The sequence below is a fragment of the Erithacus rubecula genome (assembly GCF_903797595.1).
Source record: "Erithacus rubecula genome assembly, chromosome: 14".
NCBI classification, from domain to species: Eukaryota; Metazoa; Chordata; class Aves; order Passeriformes; family Muscicapidae; genus Erithacus; species Erithacus rubecula.
In genome coordinates, this window is record NC_136666.1 from 11,152,577 (window position 1) to 11,178,726 (window position 26,150).

Genomic DNA, 26,150 nt, shown 5'->3' on the forward strand with positions numbered 1-26,150 from the left:
TTACGGTGAAGCTGAGAGACTTGTTCAAACAAAGATGTTTGAGTTGATGTGTTTCTGGAGAGATGTGAAACCATGGAGACCGGGGATGCGCTCAGCTCTGCCGCATCCTGATGAGCAGGAGCTGCAGGGCAGGGTGGGAGCCTGCCCTGACAGCCACCCTGGGCTCTCTGCTTCTGGGGACAGGGACTGCTGACTCCTGGGGCACCTTCCAGTGCACCCAGCGGGCAGAATGTGTGCCATGATGGAGCATGGACTGGGAGTGTGAAATCCCTAGGGATGACTTGCATTATCTGTCTCTTTGTTGTCCCTCGTGTGCCACACTGTGTCCCAACAGCTGTATCTGGAGGGGAAGCATTAGTGTTCCAAACACCCACATAAGAATGATCCTACCCAATCTTCTGGACACAGTCCAGAAGGGAATTGTGATTAATAATTGCAAAGGTTTCATGCTCCAAAAGGACATCTTTCTGTACTGGATCTGAGAGTCACAGCACAGGAACCAGCTGTGTTACCCCATCCTACCTGTCAGTGCTGGGCAGCAGCTGCCAGTGGAAACCTTGGCAGAAAGTAGGGTTTGATTAACTGATCATGTGGAGTTGTTTTAATGGGTGTCTGAATCTGAAGGGAAAGGAATAGCAGTGAACCTCCCCAAAGCATCTCTGAGTATGATCTCACTGACTCTGAAACAAGAGAGAGGCCCCTGGAGTGTGGTGTGCTGGATGGGCAGCACATGGTTACACCTTTTGGGGGAGTCAGAGCTCTGGTAGTTCCTGTAAACCATCACTGCATGCCTGAGCACTTGATAATGAGCCCTGATCGTGTGTCATTAGTCAGGATGTACCAGGACTCCCACACGGGAAGCACAGGTTTCCATTTTTACTGTTCACAAACCACTTGTCATAGGAGAGAACTGCTCTGGCCACACACAGGGAAGACATTGCAGTGTTGTAGAAGGGATGCCTTGGCCAGAGGTGGGTGGTCATGGTGCACTGTATGCTGTCATGTTGCTGGCTAATGTAACACGTCCCAGGGTCATAAGTTGAATTTTCTCATCTCTATTCAATTTGAGAAAACCAAGACTTGCAGATACTTCCATCATCATTCAAGGGCAGTCTGATCCTGATCCTGCTAATGTCAGGGAAAGGCAAGAGCTGACCTTGACTCAACTGTAGGACTTCCTTCCTTTTCTGTCATCACCTTACAGTGAGCTGGAGCCAAACTGTTTCCTTTTCAGAAGCAGAATTTGGATCCCTTAGTGATGAAAATGTTTATCTTTGCTCATGCTTGCTAAGCTTTCATGTATCTGAACGAGAGGGTTTTCTTGTGGCTGGACATCCAGGAATGCAGCAATGCCTGCCTGAAGCTCATCAGTAATTTAGTGCAGTGGAAAAAAGCAAAATTTGGTTGTGCCTGAAGTGTGCTGCAAGTTTGTAATGGAGTCATTGGGGGAAAAACCCACCCACATACACCACTGGAGCTGCTTACTGAATACAGCCCTAAATGTTTACTTTTAAACTGTGTTTATTAATATTTTGTAGTGATATGTTTAGCTGATGTAACAAAGCAGTTTTCTCTAGGAAAAATTTGTTTGAACAGACCAGGTGGTTACTTGTACCTGTGACTTTGAAGTGTGGAAATATGACATCAATTGGCATCAGCAGCATGTTATTTCTTACATTAAACGTGACTTTTTTCTCTTTCTCTTTCAGACTTAACCAACATAATGACTGCTGAATATTAAGGGAAAACACAAGAAGGTTACATGTTTGGTTGTCTAATATTCTTGGATTTGATATGAGTCACCACATCTGTTCATTAGTACCATCAACTGCATCCCAGTTTGTATGCACATTATTCACATTCCTATCTGTTGTGTTTGCAGAAATGACATTTTTACCCTTTTTTCTAAGGGTTACTTTTTGATTTTCATATTATTTGGTTGCATGAAGTTGCCCTTTTCCAGTGGCTGAGGTTTATGAAGATATCGCATACTTGAACATGTTTTAGATTCCTTTTCTAGACAGAAAAGGTGTAATTCCAAATTATATCATTCTAAATCAACATTTTTTAAACACAACTAAATCTTAGAAATTAGTCCCCTCCATACAATGCTAAAATTATCTTCCACATACAAACATAATTTTAAATTTTCCTATATCCATTCTCTCTTGGGTTTTGATCAGTTTACAACATGAAAGAAAAATTATTCTTCAGTTGAAATCACCGCCAAGTTCAATAATGTAATAAAATACCTTTCCTTATTAGAAGTACCTAGCTAGTTATACTCTTAATACTTCTCCAAACCATGATGTAATGTACACTATCTGACTTAGTTCCTATATGTGGAGTTAGTGAAAGTCTTTTTGTGTTTCTTTAGATTAATACAAGGATTTTTCCAATGCCAACACAATTTGAAATCATTCATTTGGATGCTCTCCATTTTTAAGCTTACTGTGATATACAGCCCTATGGGAAACCAAAACAAAACATCAATTTTAAAGAATGAAAGGCTTAAAAAAGGATGCTGTCATTCTGGCTTTTTTTTTCCTTTTGGAAATAGAACTAGACTAGTAAGTAAGCATTCCAAATCCATTACTCTGTGTACATTATTGTTGCTATTGTGATAATAGAGATTTTTATTTATTTTTATGCCAGCTTTTATTGTGAAAACATATTTAGTCTGGTTTTATCAATCCTTGTTATGCTTGTCCTTGGAACATCTTTTGCGTATTCAAGGTTTGTAGTTGATGAGTTTACTGTAAAAAACTAAAAAAAAAAAAAAAAAAAAAAAAAAACCAAAAGGAAAAAAAACCAAAAAAAAACAACCAAAACAAAAAAAAAAGGAAAAAAAAAAAAAGAATTGTTTTTACAGAATAAATTTATTGGAATGTGTATTGGGAGTAAGGTTTGAGGTTGTAAGCAACTAAGTTAGCGTCATATTTGGCTTCATACGTGTAATAATGTGAGGTATTAATGTAAGTCAAGTATTAAAGCAAAACATTCTGTTAACATGAGTTGACCATAATAGATACAAGTGCAGGTGAGATCTTTATTTTTTCTGTACTTTGCCTTTTCTGGATAACAGGAGGTCATTAAATTCACCTTGAATGTATTCAAAGTTTCTTTAAAGACATCAGAATCACATCAGAGGCTCAAATACCAGTTTGTGAGCCAGCACGTCCTGTGACAGCCTGGCAGAGCTGGGTTTGTGTCCCTGGGGAGAGGCACTGGGACTGAGGAGCTGCACTAGGGATGCTGGGTGCCAGCAGGCATTGCCTGAGGTGTGCTGTGGCTGTTTTGGACCTGCCCCTTTGGCTGCAGCTGTAAAACCTGGGGCCTCTCCTCTGACTGCTGCTGGGAACTGCATGGCAGTGCTCAGCAGGAGAGTGATACAGCCTGAATTCCTCAGTGCTCTGAAGGTCCCTCGTGCAGGGTGCAACACACAGGCACGTGAGCTGCTTCCTTGTTACTGATTTGGCTTGAAATAAAATTCATTCAATCAAAACACCAAGAAGTCAACATTCCCAAATAAAGTGTTTCCAGTTAAAATGTATCAGCTAGTTTCATCTGTGAGAAGGCACTAGGTGTACTGCTTTTAATATAAAATCACATAGAAGGCATAGAAATAGCTGTAATTGCAAATAGAAACATAAGCTGCCCAAACTAAGGTCGCTGTGTTTGCTGCTGCTTGTTTCTGAGCCAGCAGCATTAGCAAAAGTAGCTGCAGAGACACAGCCAAAACCCCTCCTCTGGAAACACAGGAGTGGCCTGAGCCCTCTGTGTCCAGCCCACCAGTGCTGGTGAGCACCTGCTCAGCTGCAAGCAGCTGAGCAGTCCTTGCAGAAGTGGATCCTGAAGAGAATTAACAAAACTTTATGATTTGCTTATCATAATGGAGTCTTACCATAAGAGTTGATTGCTTCTTCAAAGATTTCTTGGGATTTTTAACAAGGTTGACCCACAAGACATACTTTTTGACAAATAAAACATGTGCATGTGACAGAGTTATGTATGTCAATTTTTCATGCTTCACAATGCTGACCTTCATGTTGTGCAATACTCTGTGCAGGGACTGCTAGCACTGCTGTTCTTCAGCGTGCGGAGGCTAAACACTGACATCATTATTATTATTTAACTTCATGCAGTATTTCTAAAACTGTCAAAGCAGCTTACTTAAAAATAGCTGTGGGAACTGGCAATCCACTGCCACGCAGAGTCACAGTGTTGAGAAGTGGTGCTAAAGGCAGCGTCTTTATTTTCCCTTTTTCAGCAGGATAAACAAAGCAGACCGTGCGACTACACAGTTGTGCAATTTTACACATCTTACACGCTTCATTTGGCTTCCATTTGAGCAGTTCAGGTACATCCCAACCCAGTTATATACATAGCCAAGGACAGGAGCTGGAAACAGTTCTGCTATTCTGTTTTTTCTTCTTGTTTTGGTTTCATAAAAAACTCTGGCTTGTTGACACACCTGTAAGCAAACAGCTGGGGAAGAATCCCGTACATTATGTTCAATATCAGGAAAAACTCTTTTGCTTCTTCAGGGACTCTGTAGATGTAAGGAGTTCGAGCATGAAGAGAAGCACCAATATGGGAAAATTGAGCCTGTGGTGTGTATATAACACATATATTAAAAAAAGGTAAAGTTGATGTATATTTTTGGAAAGATGGCATAATCTGCATGCAAGTCTGCATCTCCAGTGACATTTTCCAAGCCAGCCCTTATTCTTATTCCAGAATTATCCATCATGCACAGTGGTATAAAAATACAGTCTAAACTAAAATCATTAATATCTTGGTAAATGAGGCATAACTGGAACCATCAGTGATATGGTAAGAAGTTTGTTTTATGCACATGGTGGCACTGATCACTTCATCAGGTACAGGATTCCACCCTGGCTTTCTGGGTCACAGTTTGTGCTAGAGAGTCCACAGTCCTTCCCCAGGAAAGTGGCCACTGAAGGGCACATCCCTGCAGAACCCAGACAGGAGAGGACTCTCACCCACCTGCCTGGGAGTTAGGCATCAGTGGGAGCAGCCAGACACTCACTCTGAGCAAAGTGAGAAAGGAAAGTTCGTTCTGGTTTGGGTTTGGATTTTTTAATCTTAAACCCAGATTGTTCCAGATTCTAATCCCAGAACCCCTGATGATTTCAGAAAATGTCTGCAGTATTTGGCTTTTGGGCTGAGGCTATTCTGAAGCATAGATTGAGCATACAGTGAAGGTTATAGGCACAGACAGGCTTGCTGGCCTGAAGCATATTTTTAGCATAAACAAACATTTAAAGATAGAAGTGTCAGGATAGTTGGTGTCTTTTGTTTCCATCTGTTACCTGCTATTTCAAGCCACAGCTCATTCACATTAACTATTGTGTGTCCAATTTTTTTATTACTATTTAGTTAGTTAGCAGTGGAGGAGATCTGAGAAGATAAACATCAATTTGATCATAAAGGGAGCACTGGGACACCAGGATTTTATGAACACAGAGGAGTGCACTGTGGCCAAATCACATCATCTGTTCTGGCTTCAGCAGGAGTAATTTTGGCCTCCTGTAGAACATAGTTCTGGTCACAGCAAAGTAGAAGAGGAAATAAAGGGCAGGTGTTTCAATACATGACCCTGGCAAAAGGCTGGGCTGAGACCATCATCAAAACAGAAACAGAAATTTCAGGCAATTCCAACCACCTCAACTGAACTGGGAGAGCTCATTGAGCAAACCTGAGCTGGGAAAAAAATAATCAGCGAAATCAAATCCACAAACACACTTCAGCAGAGTGCCACTTAGCATGTTTCTGTAAATAGCTATTGCACAGCAAACAGATGTTCAGGGGCACACTCTCAGCAGCCTTTCTGTATTGGCCTGGTAATTCAGTGTGTCTCTTTTGCCCCGTTTGTTCTCCCCTGCCCCAGGCAGGCCCTGCCTTTGGCACCTGGGTGGGCTTTTCAAATCCCTGCTGCCTCCCTGGTGGGAAACCTGCTCAGCCCAGGCAGCCAGAGCAGCTCAGCACAGGGCAGAGTCCCAGACAGATGGACAGACAGCTGCCAGCAGGCTGCAGGCAGGAGCTTTGGGCTGTCTGATGTTCCCCCAGACCCTGAGAACCTCTGGGTTGCATTTTAGAGCCTTGTCTGGGGTGAACAAGCTGCAAAGCTGCAATTCTGTGGGGGGGATTGTGAGGCCTGCCTGTCTGCAAGAGTGGCCAGCTGTGCATCAGAGTAAATGTCTCATAATTCATGGTAAACCTTGTGAGAAGGAGCTGTGAGGGGATGCTTCTGAGACACCCATCCCAGAGCTTCCCAGATGCCTGAGTATCTAAGCCTTACTGTGTGATCTTGTCTCTTACAGGAGCTGTGGCACATTAGTGAGCTTTAATTGTTGTAAAACCAAAAAGCAGTAACATGATGTCCTGTCTCTAGCCTACAAAGATTTTTAGTAGTTAATGATGCACCATATAATGAAGTTATTGCATATTAGACTTGTTTTTCACTGTAACACATGGTTTCTTCTTTCATTACCGAAGAGGATATTTAGGTCTGTAAAATTTTTTTTTTTTAATTTATTTGATTTGCCTTTATGAAAATTGTGTTATGTCTTTAATCTCCTGTGTTTCTCTTCTATGACTGTTCTCTGCTGCTACTTCTTTTTTTTTCCCTTCTCCTCTTTTTTTTTTCATACTTGGAGCAGGGGATATGTCTTAAAAGAGATCTCTCACTCACCAGTAGTCCAGTCCTGCTCTTCCTTCCAGGTAGACTGGCACCAGATCTTAATTCTGAGCTGTCAGTCCCTGCACAGCTCTGTGCCTGTGTGCATGGGCTGGTGCTCAGTGAGAGAAACCTTGAGTGTTGTGTTACCTCACCCTGACTGGAGTCTCTCAGCAAATAAGCCATTCCTCGGTGCTTGCTGTTTCTGATCCCCTCTCCAAGTGGAGAATTTCAAGGCTCCAACAAACCCCTGAGCCTTGGCTGAGAAATCAACCAGATGAGATGCTGCAGGTAACCTTCTAAGGTAGCCTTACATGCCTGACATCCAGCCTTTGTTTCCCTGTAGCCTTGGCCACTCTGCTCCTCAGGCACTCACTCCCAGCTGGAAGCTGCCTGCTGCTGGATGTGGCACTGCCCAGCTTGGCAGCTGCAGTCTGTGTCTGCCTGCTTCTCATTCCCCTGCTTGTCTGTATAAAGAAGTCTGGATTTGGCCTTTTTACAATATTTTTTGCCTTCTTGCCTAATCATAGGCAATATTTCAAGCATTTTTTACCCTGCAGTTGAGGATGAAGAAGGACCCAGAAAAAGGTTAGGAGTCCTTCTTCACTCTGTGCCTTCTCTCTAAGACTGACTAAAATCAGGCAAAGACTATAACTTTGGAAGGGTTTTGACCTCATCTCATAAGCCCAACAAAGCCATCAAATAGTGGGGGAGTAACCTAGAAAAATACATTCCTTGGGTTTAGGGTCTCTGGTAGACAAGAAGCACTGCAGAAAGTAGCCATCAAAAATGGCAGGGTTATAGAAAACTCTAGGAGGGAATAGAGGTAAACTTTCTACATTTGAGAAAACAAATGGGCTGCAAAGAGCTGCTGAGACAGTGATTTTGGCTAGCAAGGCTGTGGCTCTTCATCCCTTCTCACATGGCTCACTTGCATAGGGAAATACCAATTTCATTAAGTTCAGAGGCTGTTTCAACCCTTTTGTATAATCAAAGCTCCTGGTACTTCACTCATATGAAATTCAAAGAGCTCCTCCTGAAGCTTTAGAAAGTCTAGCAATTGTTGGGTCACAACTGGTTGTGGAGTCTGAATGTTAGTAATGGAGTCATTCAAGCTGAGAGTTATTTGTAATTCTGAAAATCAGTAAATGTGTGTCTATGTGAAAGGCTAGTTGGCTCTTTGGAGGTTGCTAATTTAGATGCATCACATGGTATTTTGTGACTTGTTTTTGTAAAAAGTACATCATAACGATAGAAATAAAAATTAAAATCTCCGTGTTCCCCACCTGTAGGAGCAGTGTTCATTCCCAGGGAGCAGTGCCCACTGCTTCCACCATCAGATACTTACCTTTATTGGATCTTTGTGTGTGAGGGGAAGCAAAATGTGTTTCAGTAACTACATATGTTTTAATTATCAATTAAACCAGTGTTTTTAACTTAAGGTAACAGTAGACAAACCGTAAATGTGTTTTTTGCCTCAAAATGACAGAACACCCAAATAATCTAGAAGGAATCCTCAATTTACTGTCACATTCATTTTGCATCCCAGGTTGGTCACAGTTTACCAAGTCAAATCAATTAACTCATGTTCACTTGTAGGATGGCTGAAGTTCATCCTGCAGTGCATTAAAGTCAAAATTACAAAAAAAGCCCTTGGAAATGTCAAGAACTGTTTCTTGAAGCAAGATAAAATATGAAGAGTGCACAGCAACATAGAGTTCTGTTAATCAGTTTCTGTCAGCCCACAGCATTTGCTGGTGCCAGGATGAGCTTTAAATAGTGAAATGGGAAATTTTGGGTGTTAGTTTAATGTGTATAAATGGATATCCTGAGGCCAAACCACAAAGAACAACAGAAGGGTTATAGACTTCAGCCACAAAGTGTAACACTCACACATCTAAAAGGTACAAAGAGCTGTTGAAAAAAAAAGTCATTATTCATTACAGGAAACATATAAAAGGGGAAAAAAAAACCCAAACCAACCAAAAAAATCACCTCCAGACCAGGAAGCTGAGCTTTCTGGTAAGTTTCCAAGGTTGTGATAGTTGGCACACTCTGACTTCTGATTTACTTTTCCTTGTGATAAAAAGTCTTTGAAGGAGTGGTTTCTTTTCTGATTGTCTGGGCAATTTATGGAACCCAAGTAGTCTGTCAGTAGAGAAAAGTTCCTCACACAGCCTTGCCTACTTAGCTAGCTTGTGATTTTTTCTTTTTTATTTCTTTTTTTTTAAATTAGATTTTGGCCAAATACAGTTGTACAGTATTTATGATACTTTCTGTGCATCTAAACTTCCTCATTAATGTTTGCCAGATTCTGTTTTGATATCACATGATAGTTCAAGATTATCTATAAACTGATAGAGAAGAAAAAAGAAGTCCTATTCCCTCTGGCAACTGCTCCCAGATAGAAAATGTCACTCCACCCTTCTTACTGGACAGTTAAAGTGGATTGTAGTTTGTATCTATGATTCTCTCAGACTTGAGGAACCAAGTGTTGGTTTGTGTTTGTCTCATAGTGGTATTGGAATTACAGTTATTGCTGTTGGTTTTGTCACTATTTTTGTGCTTATTCTCTTATTGTGCTTATTCTCTGCATTGTCTGGATGTTCTGAGCACACACATTTCATTTCCTATGTACAGAACAAACCGATTGTCCCTGTGTCTCATCTGTTTAATGTTCATCTGTCTGTCATAAGTAATTTACCAGTTCCTGTTGAATTGTTTTGTTTTGGTCAGTCTTCTCATAAGCATCAGTCCCATTTAGTAATTAACTGCTGTTGTTTGTTTAAGAGAACCAGAACAGAATGAGTAAAAGAAATATGATCATTGTGTGTCTTTGGCAACACAAACACCTCTGGGTGTTACTGTGGTTTGTGGCCCAGGAGGTTCCCTGAGTTCTCTCAATATCATCCTGATACTGTACATTTTGTGTGACAAGAAGATACTTTTTCCATTTATATATTTCAAACTACCTACTTGACCAACACATGTTATGGAAACAATGTATTGTGCTGCTGTGTTGTGTTTGGGTTTTGCTGGATTGTTTTTATGATGGGCTGTCACAGCTTCAAGATGGGCTTCCTTCATGACCCCAGCTAAAGAGTGCATGGTGTTTAACCAGGTTTAAATGAGCCCAATAAAATATTGTGTAGAAGGAGAGAAGCAAGCTAAAGCAAGAATGTGGTCATTAGAGAGTAGTAGGTTTGATTCTTCACTCCCTTAAATTAAGGGTTTTTTACAGATACAAAAGGTGATCTGGATTACATCAGCACAAAACCTGAGTGGGAAGATCAAGCCCTGGGCCCCTTATTGATTCCATAGGTCTCTACATGTTATTATGTAGTTTAAAAGTGAACATTTTGCAAATAAATACCTGAGCTAGTCCTCCAGCATGTATGAGGGTCAAATCAGGCATCCAGGAGCAGCCAGGCACCAGCAGGCCATACAGGGCAATCACATAGTATGGCACTGAGTAGAACATGTATGCCAGCATCTGCATTTCAAACACAAATACCAGTTGCTTTGCAGTGGGAGGGAGATGCATTTAAAAGCCAGTTGCTTACTGAGAAGTTGAGACTACTCAAAACTACACTTCTGGCAGCTATGATTCCCAGGCTTTTTTGTCACACCTGGATACTGTGGACTGGATCCAGCTACCCTAAGGTCTCTTCTAATATTAGTGGCTGATGTCTGCTTGCCCCATCCATATCCACTTCATCCAGGACATGTATTCCTGCCCCTTACTATACTGGGGCCATGCCAAAGAGCTTATCTCCTTGTCCATGCAGCACAGGGAGCCTGTCAGGCTCCACTGCACTCTCAGCTGGGAGCTGTGAGACATCCATGCCCCCCTTTCCCAGAAAGAGCTCATCCAGCAGGGACACTTGGTTCCTGCTCATTTCCCAGCCCTGTGTCCTTTCTAAGGAAGGGAAATTAACATGAAAAGCATGTAGATCTGTTTCATGGGCTGTATTAAAAGAACCCTGAGTGATTAGGATGTGTAGCTCCATATAACCAATGTGAACCTAAGTTAAGCTTATCACAACAAGGAGTTGGTATCCTACAATGGCTAGAAATGGAACTGGAAAATACCCTTTGACTTGCCATGAATTGAACTTCCCATGTTGATCCTATTATCTCTGAAACCCATGGCTTCATTTTTGCACCAGTTTACAAACCACTTCTTAGCTCTCCATGGTCAGAGCTTTACCTGAAGCTTGGGATAGGCAGCAGGATCTTTTATGTAGGGCTCGTGCAGTTGGATGTACAGCCGGCAGAGTTCAGCAGGGCAGTCCAGGGCAATCTGAGAAGGTTCAAAACATATCCAGTGATCAATTTGTTCTGAAATCAGCCAACCTGACACGTTACCAGCCCTAGAGGTGCACTCATGGTCTGCAGCACAGAGTTTGCAAAGGTGATCCATGTGATCACCCTCAAAAGGTGAAATGCAGCCTCCTCTCAGCTCCTGCTCCGTGGGTTTGTGAGGAAATGCTGAAGAATTTACTCAGTTGGCTATGCTGTTGTGAAAGTACAATTGCTATTGATGTGCTTTGATAAATAGCCTTCGATCCCACCAAATGAATTTTCCAATGGAAAATTGCTCTAAGAATGGAAATTTCAGGGTAAGCACCCAGTTTTAGGATAGCAAGCTATGAATGGGGTCCAAGAAAAGAGCTGCTCTGGGACAAGGTGAACAATGCATGAGCCAGGTCTTACTTGAAGTAATAATTTTTGAGAGTAGTAAAGGACAGATTATTGGATTTTACATTCCTGTAGGAAGAAAAAGTTCCAAAGAAACATGGAGAGATTGCAAAAATATTTCCTTTTCATGGTAGTCCTTAAAACTACTACAAAAAATTGTGCTGTAAATTGAGCTTGCAATCCATGTGAGCAGCTGTCCCTGGGCGTGTCTGTGGCATCCTCAGTGCCTGAGCCACAGGGCTGAACAGTAAGTTTTGCACAGCTTGATTTCATGTGCATGTGTTGTGTGACTCTGAGGGAGCAGTGCAAAACTTTAAAACTTTACAACAGTCAATATTCCTCCCTGTTCTTTTCCAACATGGGCATCCAAGAAGCAGGTCTGAGTTGACTATAATGGATTGTGGTTTTTGAACTTCTGCACAAAACTACAGTTCCTGCACCTTACACAGATGTTCAGTTGATCTCTCTGTGTATAAGCAAGGCCAGTAAGCAATTGCTGCTTGGTGAAGGAAATGTATAAGGAAATTACCACAGTCTCAAAATCAACAAAAAACATTCCTCTGAGAAACTAAGTGCAGAACTGAGTAAGACCATGAGAACAACATTTTCCACAGTGAAATTACAGGAAACCTGATTTAACCTGTATCAGTGGTGCTCTGAAATAACAGGATCTATAAGAAATAAAGCAGTCTGACAAATTAGAAAAAAAAAATGTTTAAGAGAAACAGGAGGTGAGAGAGGAATGCAAGCAGCACAGCTACAAAAGGACAATCTGCACTAGGTAAATATGATGTTGTTGGGTATTTTTCACCTCCTACTTGAATTATTCTAGAAAAGATCAAATGTAAAAGTTAAGCAAGCAGGCAGTTATCTGAGATGCCTAAACATTTGAGCTGTGCGAGTGAATGATACACAAGTTTCATTTTGCTTAAGACAGAAAATGCATTAGAGCTGACAAGGAAATAGATTTACCTACTCCTGGATTTACTCCTGAAAGTATTTTCAGTACTGCTTCCTTCCCTCAGAAATTTTAATTCAATCAGCTATGCTTAGAGAGCAACCATTTTTAAAAATTGTCTCTTGGTAAGTAGAAACAATGTGTGTTGTTCAGGTAACATGGATAATTTTTTTTTTTCCTTTTAGGTGGAAATGTTCTCCTCTATCTCATGCAGTGTAAGCTAACTTGGTTTTGTACATGATTTTAAATATGCATCACTGCTTAGAAAAACATGAATACAGAATAACTTTAGTTGCTTTGTCTCCATAAATGGAACAACAGACCAATGAAAACAGTTTTGGGTCATGTTGATTTCCTCTTGGGATGCTATTTACTCTGGTGATTGTGCACCACCTTTTGAAAAACATGCTGCACACAGCACAAAATGGAGAAGCAAAGCATCAACAGTTATCATATATAATTTATCCTTTTATATCTAAGGCCTGTTTAAACCCAAATATTACAGATTTCCCCTGACCACAATGTATGTGCTTTTTCATACAGACTCAAATTTAAAAGTTTGACTGAAAATTAGCTTAAATTATTTAAAATATGTTTGACTTACCATGCCCCTAAATATGCAAAAGCCTGTGGCTAGAATGAGGTAAGCAGCTAACATTAAATCTATTGGTCGTCTTAAGAGTCCTTTCTTCTGGACCTCCTGAACCACCTGCAACACAGAACATGTTTAGTAGGTACATCCTGGTTCCCTGTCACAAATATTTAACTCCACATCAGTCACTGCAAAGAGGGTGGAGTGGTGAAACATCATGAAACATCACATCTATCCACTGATTTCAGAGACAGAAAGATTTCCACCTAAAAAGGTGACTCCAGACTTTATAGGATGTAGTGAGGAAAATTCATCTGAATAAACTCTAGAAATGGATGGATCCAACTGAAGACATTCCAATAAAGATTAGTGTCATTTCAAGCAACCTAAATCAAATTAACACTAACTCTGCAAGCACCTAAGGCTTTAAAGCAGCATAACTTCTTCAAAATTGTCTTTTTGTAATTGGAAATAATTTGTTTTCCTGAATGTCCCTATGTAGAAAAGCCTTGGAAATGTAGGTTTGTCTCAAACATTTGAAGTTGAATCTAGTGTGCTTTGTAAAAGGACTGGGTCCATCTCATTATTGAATGCTGGTTTTCAGCAGCTTGTGACAGTATTAAAATTAATGGACTATCACTGGCATAAAATAAAAGCTTTTCTGTGGCTGGTTGAGTCCTCTGCTGAGTTCAGTAAGCAAATACTGTATCCTAGTGTGCAATGCAGAAATAGAGAGTGAAATGTGTGTGTATGGAGTATGTGGAGCCCCTTCCTTTCCATCACTGAGCACTGTGAATTCCTGGGATGGCACTGAGGCTGCCCCAGGGTTTGTGTTTCCTCAGCACAGGAATCCCCCTGCTGCAGGGACAGAGGGGATCCCACTCTGCAGAGCAAAGTCTAACAGGGAAGGAGGTTTGGGCCATCCAAAGGCATCTCTTTGCCTACACAGTAAAACCCACAAGGCCCTTGGAAATCATTTTAGCTACACTTTCTGCACTGTGTATTCACAGACAAAATCATAAACACATCACAGTATCTTTCTGTAGTTCAGAGGAAAAATTCCCTGTGTATATGTGTTACTCATTTCCTCTTCCTTTTTATTGGCCGTTTGTTGGCATGCAGACAGCAAAAGAAAAACCTGATTTCCTTCCTGTTATACACTTGTGGAATTGTCTCCAAAGTGCAAAACAAAAATTAGGGTACAGGGGCACAGTTAAAAGCACACGGGATCAAGATATTCACAATAAAGTTATTGGAACAGGAGAACAAATATTGGAAACAAAATTTCTGAGTAAATACTACAAGATCTGGATTACAGATGAACAAAATAAGGCTGTGGCAAACATAAGCCATCCCTTTCATAACAATTTTCTTCTGATTTTCTTTTAAAGGATCTTTTTCATTAAAGAATACAGGGACAGCTTTGTTAGATTTTTGAACACAAGTAACAGGTTTTGGCAGTATGGTGTGACTTCACAGTATTCAGAGTACTGGTGTAGGAGTATTTTTAATACTACCTGCAAAGAATGCCTATATTCAAATATTTCTTCCTATAAAAGAAAGAGGCTGCTTATGGCTGAGTTACAAATAATTTTCAATTGTAGACCACCTAGGATAATGGAAAGCTGATATATTTTCTTTCCCTTTTGGACTATGTGTGAAGCTTTTAGATATATATCACCTCTTTTCAAATATTTCAATATTCCTCTTTAAATATTAAATGGATGTGTGTATTTACTGTAATCACAAAGCTACAATAGAACTTTGTGCTTAGAGGGTTTGGAGACAAAGCCAGTGTAAGTGGAAGCAACCTTTGGTGCAGTACTCTGAAATTGCCAGGGTACAGAAAACTCACACCTTTATTCTTTATGCACACATGCAAACAAAATGAAAATGCAAAGCTTTAAATAAAAGGGAAAAAGCAGAAGCAAGAATGTGATGCACTTTGCTGGCAGGCTCAGCTACAGAGTAGCTTTCCCTTACCTTTCTTTTGCCCAGCAAAGCCCAATCACCCCATGCTAAAGTGAATTATGTGCTGGCCAAGCAGCGCTGGCCTGCCACGAGTTTCCCATGTACTAAAACAACAGTGACCTCTGCACAGATCTCTGCAGCCCCAGGGATTCTTTGTGCAGCAAGGAAGTGGGTAGGCACTGTGCAATTTCTCTCACTTCCAGGGAAAAGTTTTTTTCCATAACTTCTGAGAGGCTTCTTGCATCATCAGTTTGAAGGAATTGGAATAATCTTGTGTGCTGTCTGCAAAAGTCAGTGCCTTCAGAAGTCATGCACAAATCTGAATTTGTGTATTAATTCTGTTACAAAATTTTAAATTATATTAAACTTTTATGAGCTGATATACTTGCAGATAAATCTGGCTTTGTAAAGACTGCAACACAGCTTGGCTTGATTCCAAATGAGGGCATAGCTCCATTCCACTCCCCTGCACCCCCTCTATTAGAAAAAAACCCTAAATTTTAATACCTCTCCTCTGCCCCCACAGTATTTTTTTCCTTAATTAACAGGTTTGTCATAATATTATAGCAATGTATACCTTAGCCAGCAGAATACACTTTGCTTCTGTTGCTTTCATGTAAGTATTTTCCAATTTATTAACAATAGCATGTTTAAAATAATTGTTACATTTTCTTCCTAAATCTTTTAATGCCAATTCTGAATAGTTATAGTTTTAAAAAGTTAAATTTTACAGCTAATTCCAAATGATCTACTGATATGTTCAGGACTTAAAATTATTAGCTCACTGATTAGTAGCATTAAACACAATTATTTCCTGGAAACAATTCTTAATTTGGGACTGAAAGAGTTGCATGAAAAACTCATGAGTAGTCAGGTTAAGATTTAAAGGCATGCTCAGATATGGAGCATAATTTACCTGTGAAGATTAGATACAACTTCTGAAAAACAAACAGCTTGGGTTGGCTATAAGGTCTCAGTGAAAGGAATCAAGGCTTTTTCTGTAACCTTCTGGGCAAGGAAGTTTAGGTTTTCCAGAAAGGATTCATGAAGAAGTGCAATGTTAAATTTTCAGGTCACCAGCTTTTCCTGCACTCTCTCTTTGAAACAGAACATTAAACTAAGTTTCTCTGAAATTTATAATAAATTAAAGTATCAAACCTAGGTAAGCAGTTTATCTCTGGTAAGCCCAGGAGAAATGGCTGCATTTCAGTAAGTAATCAATCAGTCCTTCACATGTTTTCTATAATTCCTATTTCTATAGTATTGTTAATACCAGGAAAATAGACTGAAACCTTCATCCATGCTGCACACAAAGGCTGCTCTCAAAATGTCTTCAGTAAAAATTGTGATCACTACCTTTAACTACACTTGATAAGTCAAAAGAATGTGTTTCTGACCACAATTAATGTCTCCTTCAAATAAATCAGCTCACATGGCTTTGGGATGGCACATGTGGTTTCCTATAAACCTGTGCAGGAAGGTTTAGCACCTGAAGATTCCTCCAATTTGCTTTCCACAGTGATTTGCCCTAAAAGCTGTGATTCTGTAGGTGTTCTTCAGCCCTGAGGAGATTGAACATCTCTCCATGCTCCCCTTTCCTCTGGAGGATGGATGGATGGCTGGATGTTGTGTTTCTCCTCTCTGGGAAGGTCTGCCCTGCCTGGCCTGCTCTGTGCCACTCCCCTCTGGCTGCCTGCTGGCTCTGAGCAGCCACTAATCCTTCATCTCTGTCCCTGTTTGCAGTAAAAGAATGCAAAAATATTAATTGATTATATTGCTTACAACTGGTATGGAGTGCTGCAGCAATAAACTGGCTAAAAAGATCTGTTCTGTGCTATTTACTGCAGGGATTTTTGAAGTTTTTTAAAATATAAAACAGTACATAAACTATTAATGCATTATTTTGATGGCTCAGTTAAGCTTATTATAACCCATCTAGTCATTTCAAAGGCAAAACTCTAAAAATTTTCAAGTAAACATTTTAATGGATGTTTTAATAAGAAATGGGTAAATAATTTTCATATCAATTTATGTAATGTGCCTCACCTGTAAAATCTAATATATTACAGAAAACACATACAAAAATTATTAAATTACATGAAATCTGTAAGTCATCTGCAGAACAGTGCTTTCCTGCAGTGTTTCTACAGGACTTTGTGCTGCTTTATGAAGCTGATAAATGCCAGTATTTTCATCAGCTAAGAATCTAAAACAGAAACTGAATAGATAGAGGGTAGAAACACAGTTACACCTATGAATAGGTTCTCTACTCTAAACATAAGATTCTTTTGCTTTTTCTTTTTTCCACCATAATGAAATAGTCCTGCAGTATAGATATTTTTGCAGTCTTCACAGCCAGACAACAATTGTTGTAAGAGTGAACAGTCACAGCACATTCCATGCTCACTAGGGGACCCATAAAACCCACCAGAAATTGCCAGCACATTTCAGCTGCCCCAACAGTAGCCAGCATTAAATACAATAGAATTACCTTGACTGGAGTGTCCTGAGTCACTGAAGGTTGGTTATAAATTCTGAACCCAGCCCATATGGGGAGGCAGATATAAGGTATACTTAGGAAAATAGCAGGGCACACTTTTGCTCCATATTTGCCTGTTAAAAATTGTTACAAGATTTATGAGAATTTGCAAGCTCTGTTGCAGAAAAATTAAAAATTGTGCTATGTAACAACAAATCTGAAGCAACTATGGTAATGTAAATAAACATAAAACATCAGAAATCTCTGTTAACACAAATCCTCTTGAAAATTACATGCTTAACAGGAGTGGAGACAGATAAAAGAGAGCCTGTGAGATAGGAAGCCTTTTCAGAATTAGGAACTTTTTGAGAAGATGGGAATCCACATCTGTCACTCTGCATTGGGTAATCCTGTAATATGGGACAGCTTTCAAATCTCACAATGGACCCTGCTTCAGATAGAAACCTCATTCTTTTTAAAATGTATCCATTTTCCAAGATGCTCCATTTCTATCCCAAAATGCTGATTTCTCCCAGAGTCCTGAGGGCAAAACTTGCAGAGATCTCTCCTCAGCCTCAGGTAAACCAGGAAAATTTGTGTCTGATGCTGACCCTCTGTGTGCCAGCAGGGAAGTGTCAGGCACACTTTGTAAGAGGAAAGGGAAGGACAGCCACACTAAAGCTGCTGTTTCCTCTGTGTGAGAGCATCTGCAGAGGAGGGAGCTGGGCTGGCCCCAGCCTGTGCCATGGATATTCCTCCTCTGGCATAAAAAGCAGGACCAAGAGACCTTCCTGAAAGCTGACTGCAGGATTTGGACACATCAAGGTTTTTCTCAGCTGAGCATTTGTCTGCAACAGTTCCAGCTTAGCTAAAAAGGAAATATTCTCTTGAGAAAGGTTTCACCCTTAATGGATCACCTGCCAATAACAATGATGGAAATATTTTTATTTCAATCCTCACCTCTAACAGCACTGCTATGCACCAATTTATGTTAGAAATCTAGGAATGTTAAATTTAGTTTGAAAACAGAATAACTTCCAAATTTTACTTTCAAAGGTGATTTGAGTGCCTCTTGTAAGGTGTTGGAAAGTCAGACTTCTAAGCAAATTGGAAATTATATGCAGAGTAAATTCTGTATTTTTATGATGCTAAGAGATATTATTGTCTCATTACTTAAACCTGGTTTAGATTAAAGCCTTATAGATATATCAAAACACAATACTTTCTTCTTTCCCCTTGAAACTAAAGTAAATTTAAAGGTGTTTTTTTTCTCCAGTCTCCATCTTTTCTTCCTCATATTTAAATTTTAAAATATCTTGTGTGTCTTTATTGATATTCCTAAAATTCCTCCTTCATATTATTATAGAAATGAACCAGCACTGCACTAAAATGTAGATAGCACAATGCTGAATTTAGAAAATGCTACACAGGAAAAATCTGGTCATATAAATCACTTCCTTACCCACAATATTTCCAGGCATAAAGACAATGATGCTCATGATAATGGAACCCAGCCAGTAGAGACCAATGGTTCTATAGCTCTGCCTGTTAAAAAAAGAAAACAAGACAGAATTATTGAACTGCTTCTAAAAATTCCCTACCCTAAATATTTTACTTATTGCTGGGGTTGTATTTCTCCAAGTAGAGGCTTTTAAAATCTGTACCACAAGTCAGGAGTGGATTGCTGCCTCTGAGAGGGGTCATGGATAAATCCTGCATTTGTGTGGGACAAGGTTATCACAGGGACAGTACAGGCTTTGGGCAGACTCAGTTATTTGCTGATGTGTCACTCCTGTGAGGGCTGACTGCATCACAGGCTGTGCAAGACTATAAAACAATTAATAATTAATTTCATACTGTTAATGCTACTATTACCAGCAGGTACATTTACCTCTGAAATTTAAGTACTTATTTTCTCAAACTCTTTATTCAACAGCAAAAAGCATAAGAATCTCTAGAATAACCATTTTCTCTTAAACTTCATGTCACTTTCACAGGGAGGAGAGATCATCATGGTGCTAAGCAAGACATTATTCCTGTCATAAATTTTTTATTTGAAAAACAATTTTTTTTCACACATGCTTTTTAGTGCACATCATCTTTCAGCTTTTAGCTAACACAAAGCCATGCAGATGCTGCAGGGTGAAGACAGGATACATCTCCAGGCATTTTCTGGGCTTAGCTAAGAGGAAGGGAAACTTGACAAGGGTAGAACCCCTGAAAGTAATGAAATTTTAACAGCGTTGCTTTGGCTTAGAACATGAAGCCACTCCAAAATAAAAATCTAAATGCTGCATGGAAAAGAAAGGCCTTTGTAGGGGATATGAGGATGCAAGGCAAGGGATGGGACTCACTCCCAGGCAATGGCTGCCACCATCAGCAGGTACATCAGGTAGTGCGCGGAGCCGTCCCAGTAGCAGATGACGTGGCCGTAGGCAGTGTTCAGGTATGGCTCACCCTGCAGGGATGGGGAAAAGAGACAGGGCTTGGACAGGGTAGCAATCCATAAAGAACAGCAAGGAACAAGCTCAGAAACCTAACTGGTGTGCAGGCAGTGGTACAGCTTCTGACTGACAGTACACAGACCTCACCTGGCAGGATCCATAACTGAAGGAGTTCTGCATTTGCAACAAAGGGTGCAGCTCCTGCTGTGACTGTCAGCATTACTCTGCCACTTTATGGAAATATATTTTCCATATTTTAGTGATAAAAAACTACGAAGCAAAGATTTAGCATACAACAAATACAGATATATTTAGCAACCTAGAGATGTGAGCAGTTTGAATATATGGATGTCGACATACGACCTTGTAGGGTCCAACTCATTTCACGCTTAAGTTCATGGAATCTTTTCAATGACTTCAGTGACTTTCCTGTCAAGCCCTTACTGAGCTATTTTTGGTGGATGTTGATATTCAGCAGCCAACAGATTCTGCTGACTAGGTATCTGGCATCATCATTTTTTAACTCTACTTTAATTTCTTTCAGTGATTAGACAAAAATAAAAGGGAAATTTTGTTTTCTTCTTGGTAACACTTTTTGGTGCTGTAGTATTCATCCACTCCTGAGTGCTATCTGTGGTTTTCTGCAATCCGGCAGTCCCTTCAATTCCCATAGAAATTAACACAGAACAGTGTTACTGAAGTAAAGTGTAACAACGATGGAGCTTGAAAGCTACATTATGTCTCCCAAATGAGTCAGTTGATTGCAAGTCAATTAAGGTTTTGTCCATAACAATAATGAAGCAGATCAACTACAAAATTCAAGAAGACCATTTTGAATCTATAAGTGGTTATTTTTCTGTGACAAATACTACACCAAGTTATGTACAGTGAAGATTTTATTTACATTTGTAAGCCAAAATGTTATTTACCTCTCTCAAGTAATGAGTCATGAATCCATCAATAATCCCATCCTGTTCCAGTCCAATTATTAGATTCACTACACTGGTAAAGGCAAATACAGCATACACTGTAATAAGAAAAAGGGGGGAAACATAAATTAATAAATACTTGGAATCACACAGTTGCTTCACAGTCCAATACATTGTCTGGCAGAGATCTATTGAACCTGATATGTCAGTTCCGAGGTCATAGATATTTAACACACAATATGACTTTCCTGTACAGCTCAGGATTTTTTAATTAGTGGTTGGTCAACACAGCTCTTAGGAAGCATTTCTGAGGAATGTGAAGCTCTGTAGAGCTGCAGGCACAGCCTCCATGGGAGGTCAGTGTCTGCAGAAAGGGCTGTGCAGCCTCTCCAGAATCGTGGGCACAGGAGTTTACAGCCCTGACTGCAGGCATCACTTGGAAAGGAGAAAGGACAACAAAAAGGAGGTGGAGAGGAAAACATGACTTGTCATTTTTGCAGGTGAGCAAGGCAAAGAGCAAAGCCTAGAGCAAAGCTGTGAGTGAGGCAGTCCCTGCTGTGAGCCAGGACATTCAGCTTTACCAGACTCACCATAAAACAGTGGATCTTTGGGTGGCTTTCTCTTGACAAGAACACGAGCTGACAGAGCAATAAGAACCAGAACGAGCAATCCAACTGCAACGATCACCCAGGAACTGTAACAGTATGTTAAAAAAAAGGAAAACAAAAAAAAAAGGAAGAATTTAAAAGAAAAACAGAATTTTGCTTCATCAGCCAGCTGTCCTCAAATGCACATACTCGTAAAGTAACTTTTAATCATTTAAAATACAAATTTGCAAGTTTATTGCATAGTCTGCCATAGTATTCATCCGATAGTTTTGAAGAATTTATGTGCCTCTCTTTTCACTTGTGATCAGCTAAAAAAAGAAAATAGAAAAAATAACTACGTAAACAACGTATCCAGAAATCTAGATTTGTCTGATTAAATCAGTTTTCATGCTAAAATAAACAGAAGCTATGGGAAAATTAAAGGGCAATGAAAGATGAGGATCAAACCCACAGGGACTTCAGTGCCAAAAAGGATCATTGGGGACATTTTGTCTAACTTCAGCAATAAATTATCTATCTACTCAGGAAATTAAAAATTCAAAAATAAATCACATCAATCCCATGGAATAGGAGTAGCAGCATGGGGCACCTCTGATGGATATGGGCTTAGTGTTCAGTTATGGGAATGCTACCAGGGCTCTCTCCAGCCCTACAAGGCAGGACCACTTGAGTGGGTTCAGTGATCAGCGCAGGTGGGCTTAGCAAAAGGATCTTTTCCCTGGAGATGGAGCTATAATGTTACTGCACGTACAGTGGGAGTGGCATAAAGCACAAAAATTCTTTGGCACAAAGGAAATTCGTCTCCTTCCCCAAGAAAATGCAAGTTAGGAAAATCAGTTTAAAATTGTTTCATAGATCTACGGGTGCAAATTATCTTTAGCTCTCTATAAGGTAAGATTCTCCTTCTCAGTCTTCACTTTTGTCCTTGTACAAGGGAAAAAAATGGAGGAGAAAATTAGGTAAAGTCCAGAAGCATAAGCTAAATATATCTGATACATCATTTTATACATAGTACCACCCTGTGTAAAGAAAACTATTTGTGTACGAACAAATTATATTATGACATCAACCTTAGCAAAACATAACAAAATTATTGCAAAGAATTTGCAAGACCAAATATTTCAGACAATATACACACGTACTTTCTAAGTCAGGATGAGCAGTACCAGCTTGTTGATTTATTTTATGTTTTGAATCTTCTGCTCGTCTGTTTTCCCAGGGATGAATTTCCTCATACTATTACAGCTGCTAATATCGCAGTGACTTTTCACTGCAGTTTATCAATTTGAAATAAATACTGGCAGTTAAGTAAGTCACCATGTGTTATTTGACATTACTCTAGCAATGAGAAACAAAAAATATCAGTTATGGGCCAGGAGGAAAATGAGGAAGGAACAGATGTAGCAAAGCCCTAAAAACAAGAAGCAAATATTTGTGCAGTAAAGTTACAAAACACCCCGGGCTGTGGGATCACAAAATATCACGCAGACCTTTAAGTGAAGCGGGTTTTGCCATGAGGAAAGACTTTCCTTTTCTAGAGCTGCGGTTTCTCCCGGGATCCCGGTTTTTGGCAGAGCGGGGGCACAGGGTCGTTTCCAGCCCCTGCACCGGGACCCTCCGGGGCCGGCGAGTTCTCCCGCTCGCTTTGAAACACAATCGGATTCGGTTTGCGAATGTCGGGGCGCCGCGGGTCGCACGGCCGGGCCACGCTGCGGGTGATGGCCACGGGCAGCGACAGCGTCCCGGGGCGAGAGGTGCCTGCATCCCGGCCCGGGGACGGGGCAGGACCGGCAGCGCCCGGCGAGGCCGCCCCGGTGCCCCGGTGCCCCGCTCGCCAGACCCGGCCCGCCTCACCAGACCCGGCCCGCCTCACCAGACCCGGCCCGCCTCACCTGCCGGTGGCCGCCAGGCAGTTGAACAGGTAGGTGACGGGGATGGCGGTGAGCGAGAGCACGAACACGCCGGTGGCCGCCGAGGCGCTCATCCCCGCGGCGGGAGCCAGCCCAGCGCCGCGCCGAGCCCCAGGCGCCGCCCGCCCCGTCACCGCAAAGGTTAAATCCGCCTCGGAAACCGGAGCCGCTCCTCCGGCCGCTCGGGGAGCGCCTCCGCCCGCCCCGGGGCTCGCCCCGCTCCGCCTCGCCCCTGCCCGGGCCGGGAGCTGCCCGGCGGGCGATGCCGAGCCCGGGGACAGCGGCTGCGGGGCCGGCCCCGCTGCTCCGGGGACCGGCGGGGCCGGGGCGCCAAAGGGCAGCGGGCACAGCCCGGGCGGGCGGGCGAACTGCGGCTGGAGGCACGGCGGGGACCGGGGCGGCCGCAGCCGGGGCGAAGCGATCCGCTCAGGAGAGATGCGGGATGGACAGAGGGGCCGGCTAGTGCGGAACGCCCTGAGAAACCCGAAAAAATGTATGCATCTCTTTTGCGTCAGTATTTAGCTGGGTTATTAAGAACCAGGACATTAGCGTTTTAAAAATATTGGGGGGTGAAAAGGGAGTTCATCTTTTCCATTTAAGTGCCAGAAAAATTTAGCAGAAACTAGGTATATGTTTGACCTTATCCATCAGCCTTTTTCTTTCTGGCTTCAAACTTTGCCTATACCTCAATATCAACACTGAAGTGTCAGCGGTGGAGCCTTGTTTGCAAGGCAAACAGAAATGAAAACCGCTGTTCCTAGAAGTTACTGAGCATTTAATTCCAGGACATTGGCAAGTGAGCATGTGTTGCCTGAAGAAAACAGCAAATGCACTTCTAGCGTGCCAGGCAAGCGCTTTCTGGAAGAATTAACACCGTTGAAAAAGAACCCTCTGCAACAATGGGTGCAATTCAGAGTCCCCCGTGTTGAAATGATACAAAGAAGGACTGCAGGGGTGGCTGAGAAAACTGGGCACCTGTCTGTCAGGAAAGGCTGAAAGCTTGGCTCAGAGTGCTGTCTGTAAATACTAAAGGAGTTAACACCAGCGAGAGGAGAGAACTCTTTAATTTGAAGGACGAAGCTGTGAAGTAACTATCACTAGTTTTCAGAAACAGCTATGAGCAATAAAGGGTATTCTAAATCTTTTACAGTAAATTTGGCCAGTTCAAGCTACAGACTAATTGATATAAAACCTCTCACAGTAAGGAACTTGGGGACCCAGAACTTATCTACGTCCTATCTATTCTATACAAACAAATTCTTGCACAGTTATTTCAAGAGAGAAAAATCTAGAATCTGACCATAGCTATACAAAAGGGTTAAACCATGCTCAATCAAACTATCTGGTAAAAACATGATGCAACTCCTAAAAGTAATTTAGTCCACCCAAGTGTCAAAATTGCCATTGGATGAGTCAGGGCTAAATTTACCACCTCCAAATGCCTACCTTTCAATGCACAGCCGGTTTACTTCTCAAGCTTTCAAATGTATAGGCTGCTTATTTGTATGCAGCTGCCACGGTGCAGTCTCAAGATTCATGTCTCAAGCTTCTCTTCTCAGTTCCTGTGACTCTGAAGTCAAACATTATATGGGAAACTTCTTCCCTACCACTCTGCCAGCATATTCCAGCTCTGATTTGCATCCAGCTTGTTCCTCAAGTCCTATTTAAACTTCTGAGTAGAAAATGTCAAGGCACATGTGGTGATCACATAGCAACTCTACAGTAGAGATGCATTGTTTGAGCCTTTAGTGTTGAGATCTATCCACTTTTGATTAGAAAAATTATTATGAGCATCTGATAGCAGAAAAGTCCCCTGTAATGGAATATTTGAACTGTTTGTTCAAAGGGCATGTTTTCCCCTTTCATTTTCATCTCTGACCTCATGAAAGGAACATTATCATTAACAGCTCCATCATTCCTTTCCATGTCCTGACAGAGGAGACCCCCAAGCCCACCCATGACAGTGCTGAACATCTGGATTCTGGTGTGCCACACTTTCCATATCAGAAATATATATTTTTTTCTCACTACAGTTCCCTCTAACTCTGGCCTTCCTGCTCTGTGCCAAAATATCCTGGCTTCTATTTCAGGCTTTAGGAAGAAAATAAAACTGCCAGCATTCTTGTTGACTTTATTTGTACAGATGAAGCCAATTCTAGAGAAAAAGGAAAACTTGCTGGGTTGGCACAGTCCAAAACCACCGACCAACTTCCCCAAAGGCAAATAGTTCCAAATTTGGCTTAAGTTAGAAATTAAATCAAAGAGCAAACAATCTCACTGATCAAACAACACCCTCACTTGAAAACCAGGAATCCTCAGAAACTAACACATGGATTTTTTGACAACACTAAGTGTTCTTGTGGGGGAGGAAGGGGAAAGAAGAACTTCAACTTCAACTGCTTGTAACACCACCCTCTATTCACATGTACCAGAACAGTGATATAAAAATGAAGGTAGGAATAGCGTGTCTTTAACAACATAATTACTAATCAAACTGTTATATGAAAGCAGTGTTGATAAGCTGCTGTCACCAGAACAAATGGAACCTCCCAGCTCCCTGCCACACACCCAATTATATTAATGTATTGAAGTTGCAAAATATTTTTTTCTTTTTTTTTTTTTCCTCAGATTTTATAAATGGTAACATCATCATGAGACATGTGAATGCCCTAACTTGTAGAAAATCAAACAACTATTTAACTATTTAGCAATATTATATGTCAGGATAAGATTGAAAAATACATATATCCTACATAAAGCAGTGTGTAGGATATATGCAGTGAAGCTTAGGAAAGCAAAATGGAGTAATGAAAATGGAGACTCCTTCCCATGCAGAAATTGTCAGAGGATCATAT

At 41.0% G+C, this 26,150-nt stretch overlaps 2 protein-coding genes across 5 annotated transcripts in view; one reads left to right on the top strand and one right to left on the bottom strand.

Moving 5' to 3' along the window:
• Positions 1–3,009, top strand: part of HDGFL3 (HDGF like 3) — a 36,602-nt gene extending 33,593 nt beyond the window's left edge. The window contains exon 6 of the mRNA XM_079317729.1: positions 1,710–3,009. Coding sequence (XP_079173855.1) covers positions 1,710–1,715 — 6 coding nt within the window. The 3' untranslated portion in view covers positions 1,716–3,009. The remainder of the gene's footprint in view (positions 1–1,709) is intronic.
• Positions 2,762–24,856, bottom strand: TM6SF1 (transmembrane 6 superfamily member 1). Of its 4 annotated transcripts, none has more exons than XM_079317727.1 (10): positions 24,742–24,856; positions 21,368–21,471; positions 20,778–20,875; positions 19,759–19,862; positions 18,867–18,949; positions 17,417–17,538; positions 12,967–13,071; positions 10,914–11,006; positions 10,077–10,196; positions 2,762–4,608 (listed from the first exon to the last, which is right to left on the bottom strand). In XM_079317727.1, the coding sequence occupies exons 3-10, from the start codon at positions 20,796–20,798 to the stop codon at positions 4,417–4,419; spliced, it is 840 nt and encodes a 279-aa protein (XP_079173853.1). In that variant the 5' UTR covers positions 20,799–20,875; positions 21,368–21,471; positions 24,742–24,856; the 3' UTR covers positions 2,762–4,416. The 4 variants fall into 4 exon arrangements, 3 of the variants coding, with proteins under 3 accessions (XP_079173853.1, XP_079173852.1, XP_079173854.1); XM_079317726.1 differs by lacking the exon at positions 24,742–24,856 and adding an exon at positions 23,278–23,478; XM_079317728.1 differs by lacking the exon at positions 24,742–24,856 and adding an exon at positions 22,876–22,894.
• Positions 24,857–26,150: the final 1,294 nt, after the last annotated feature.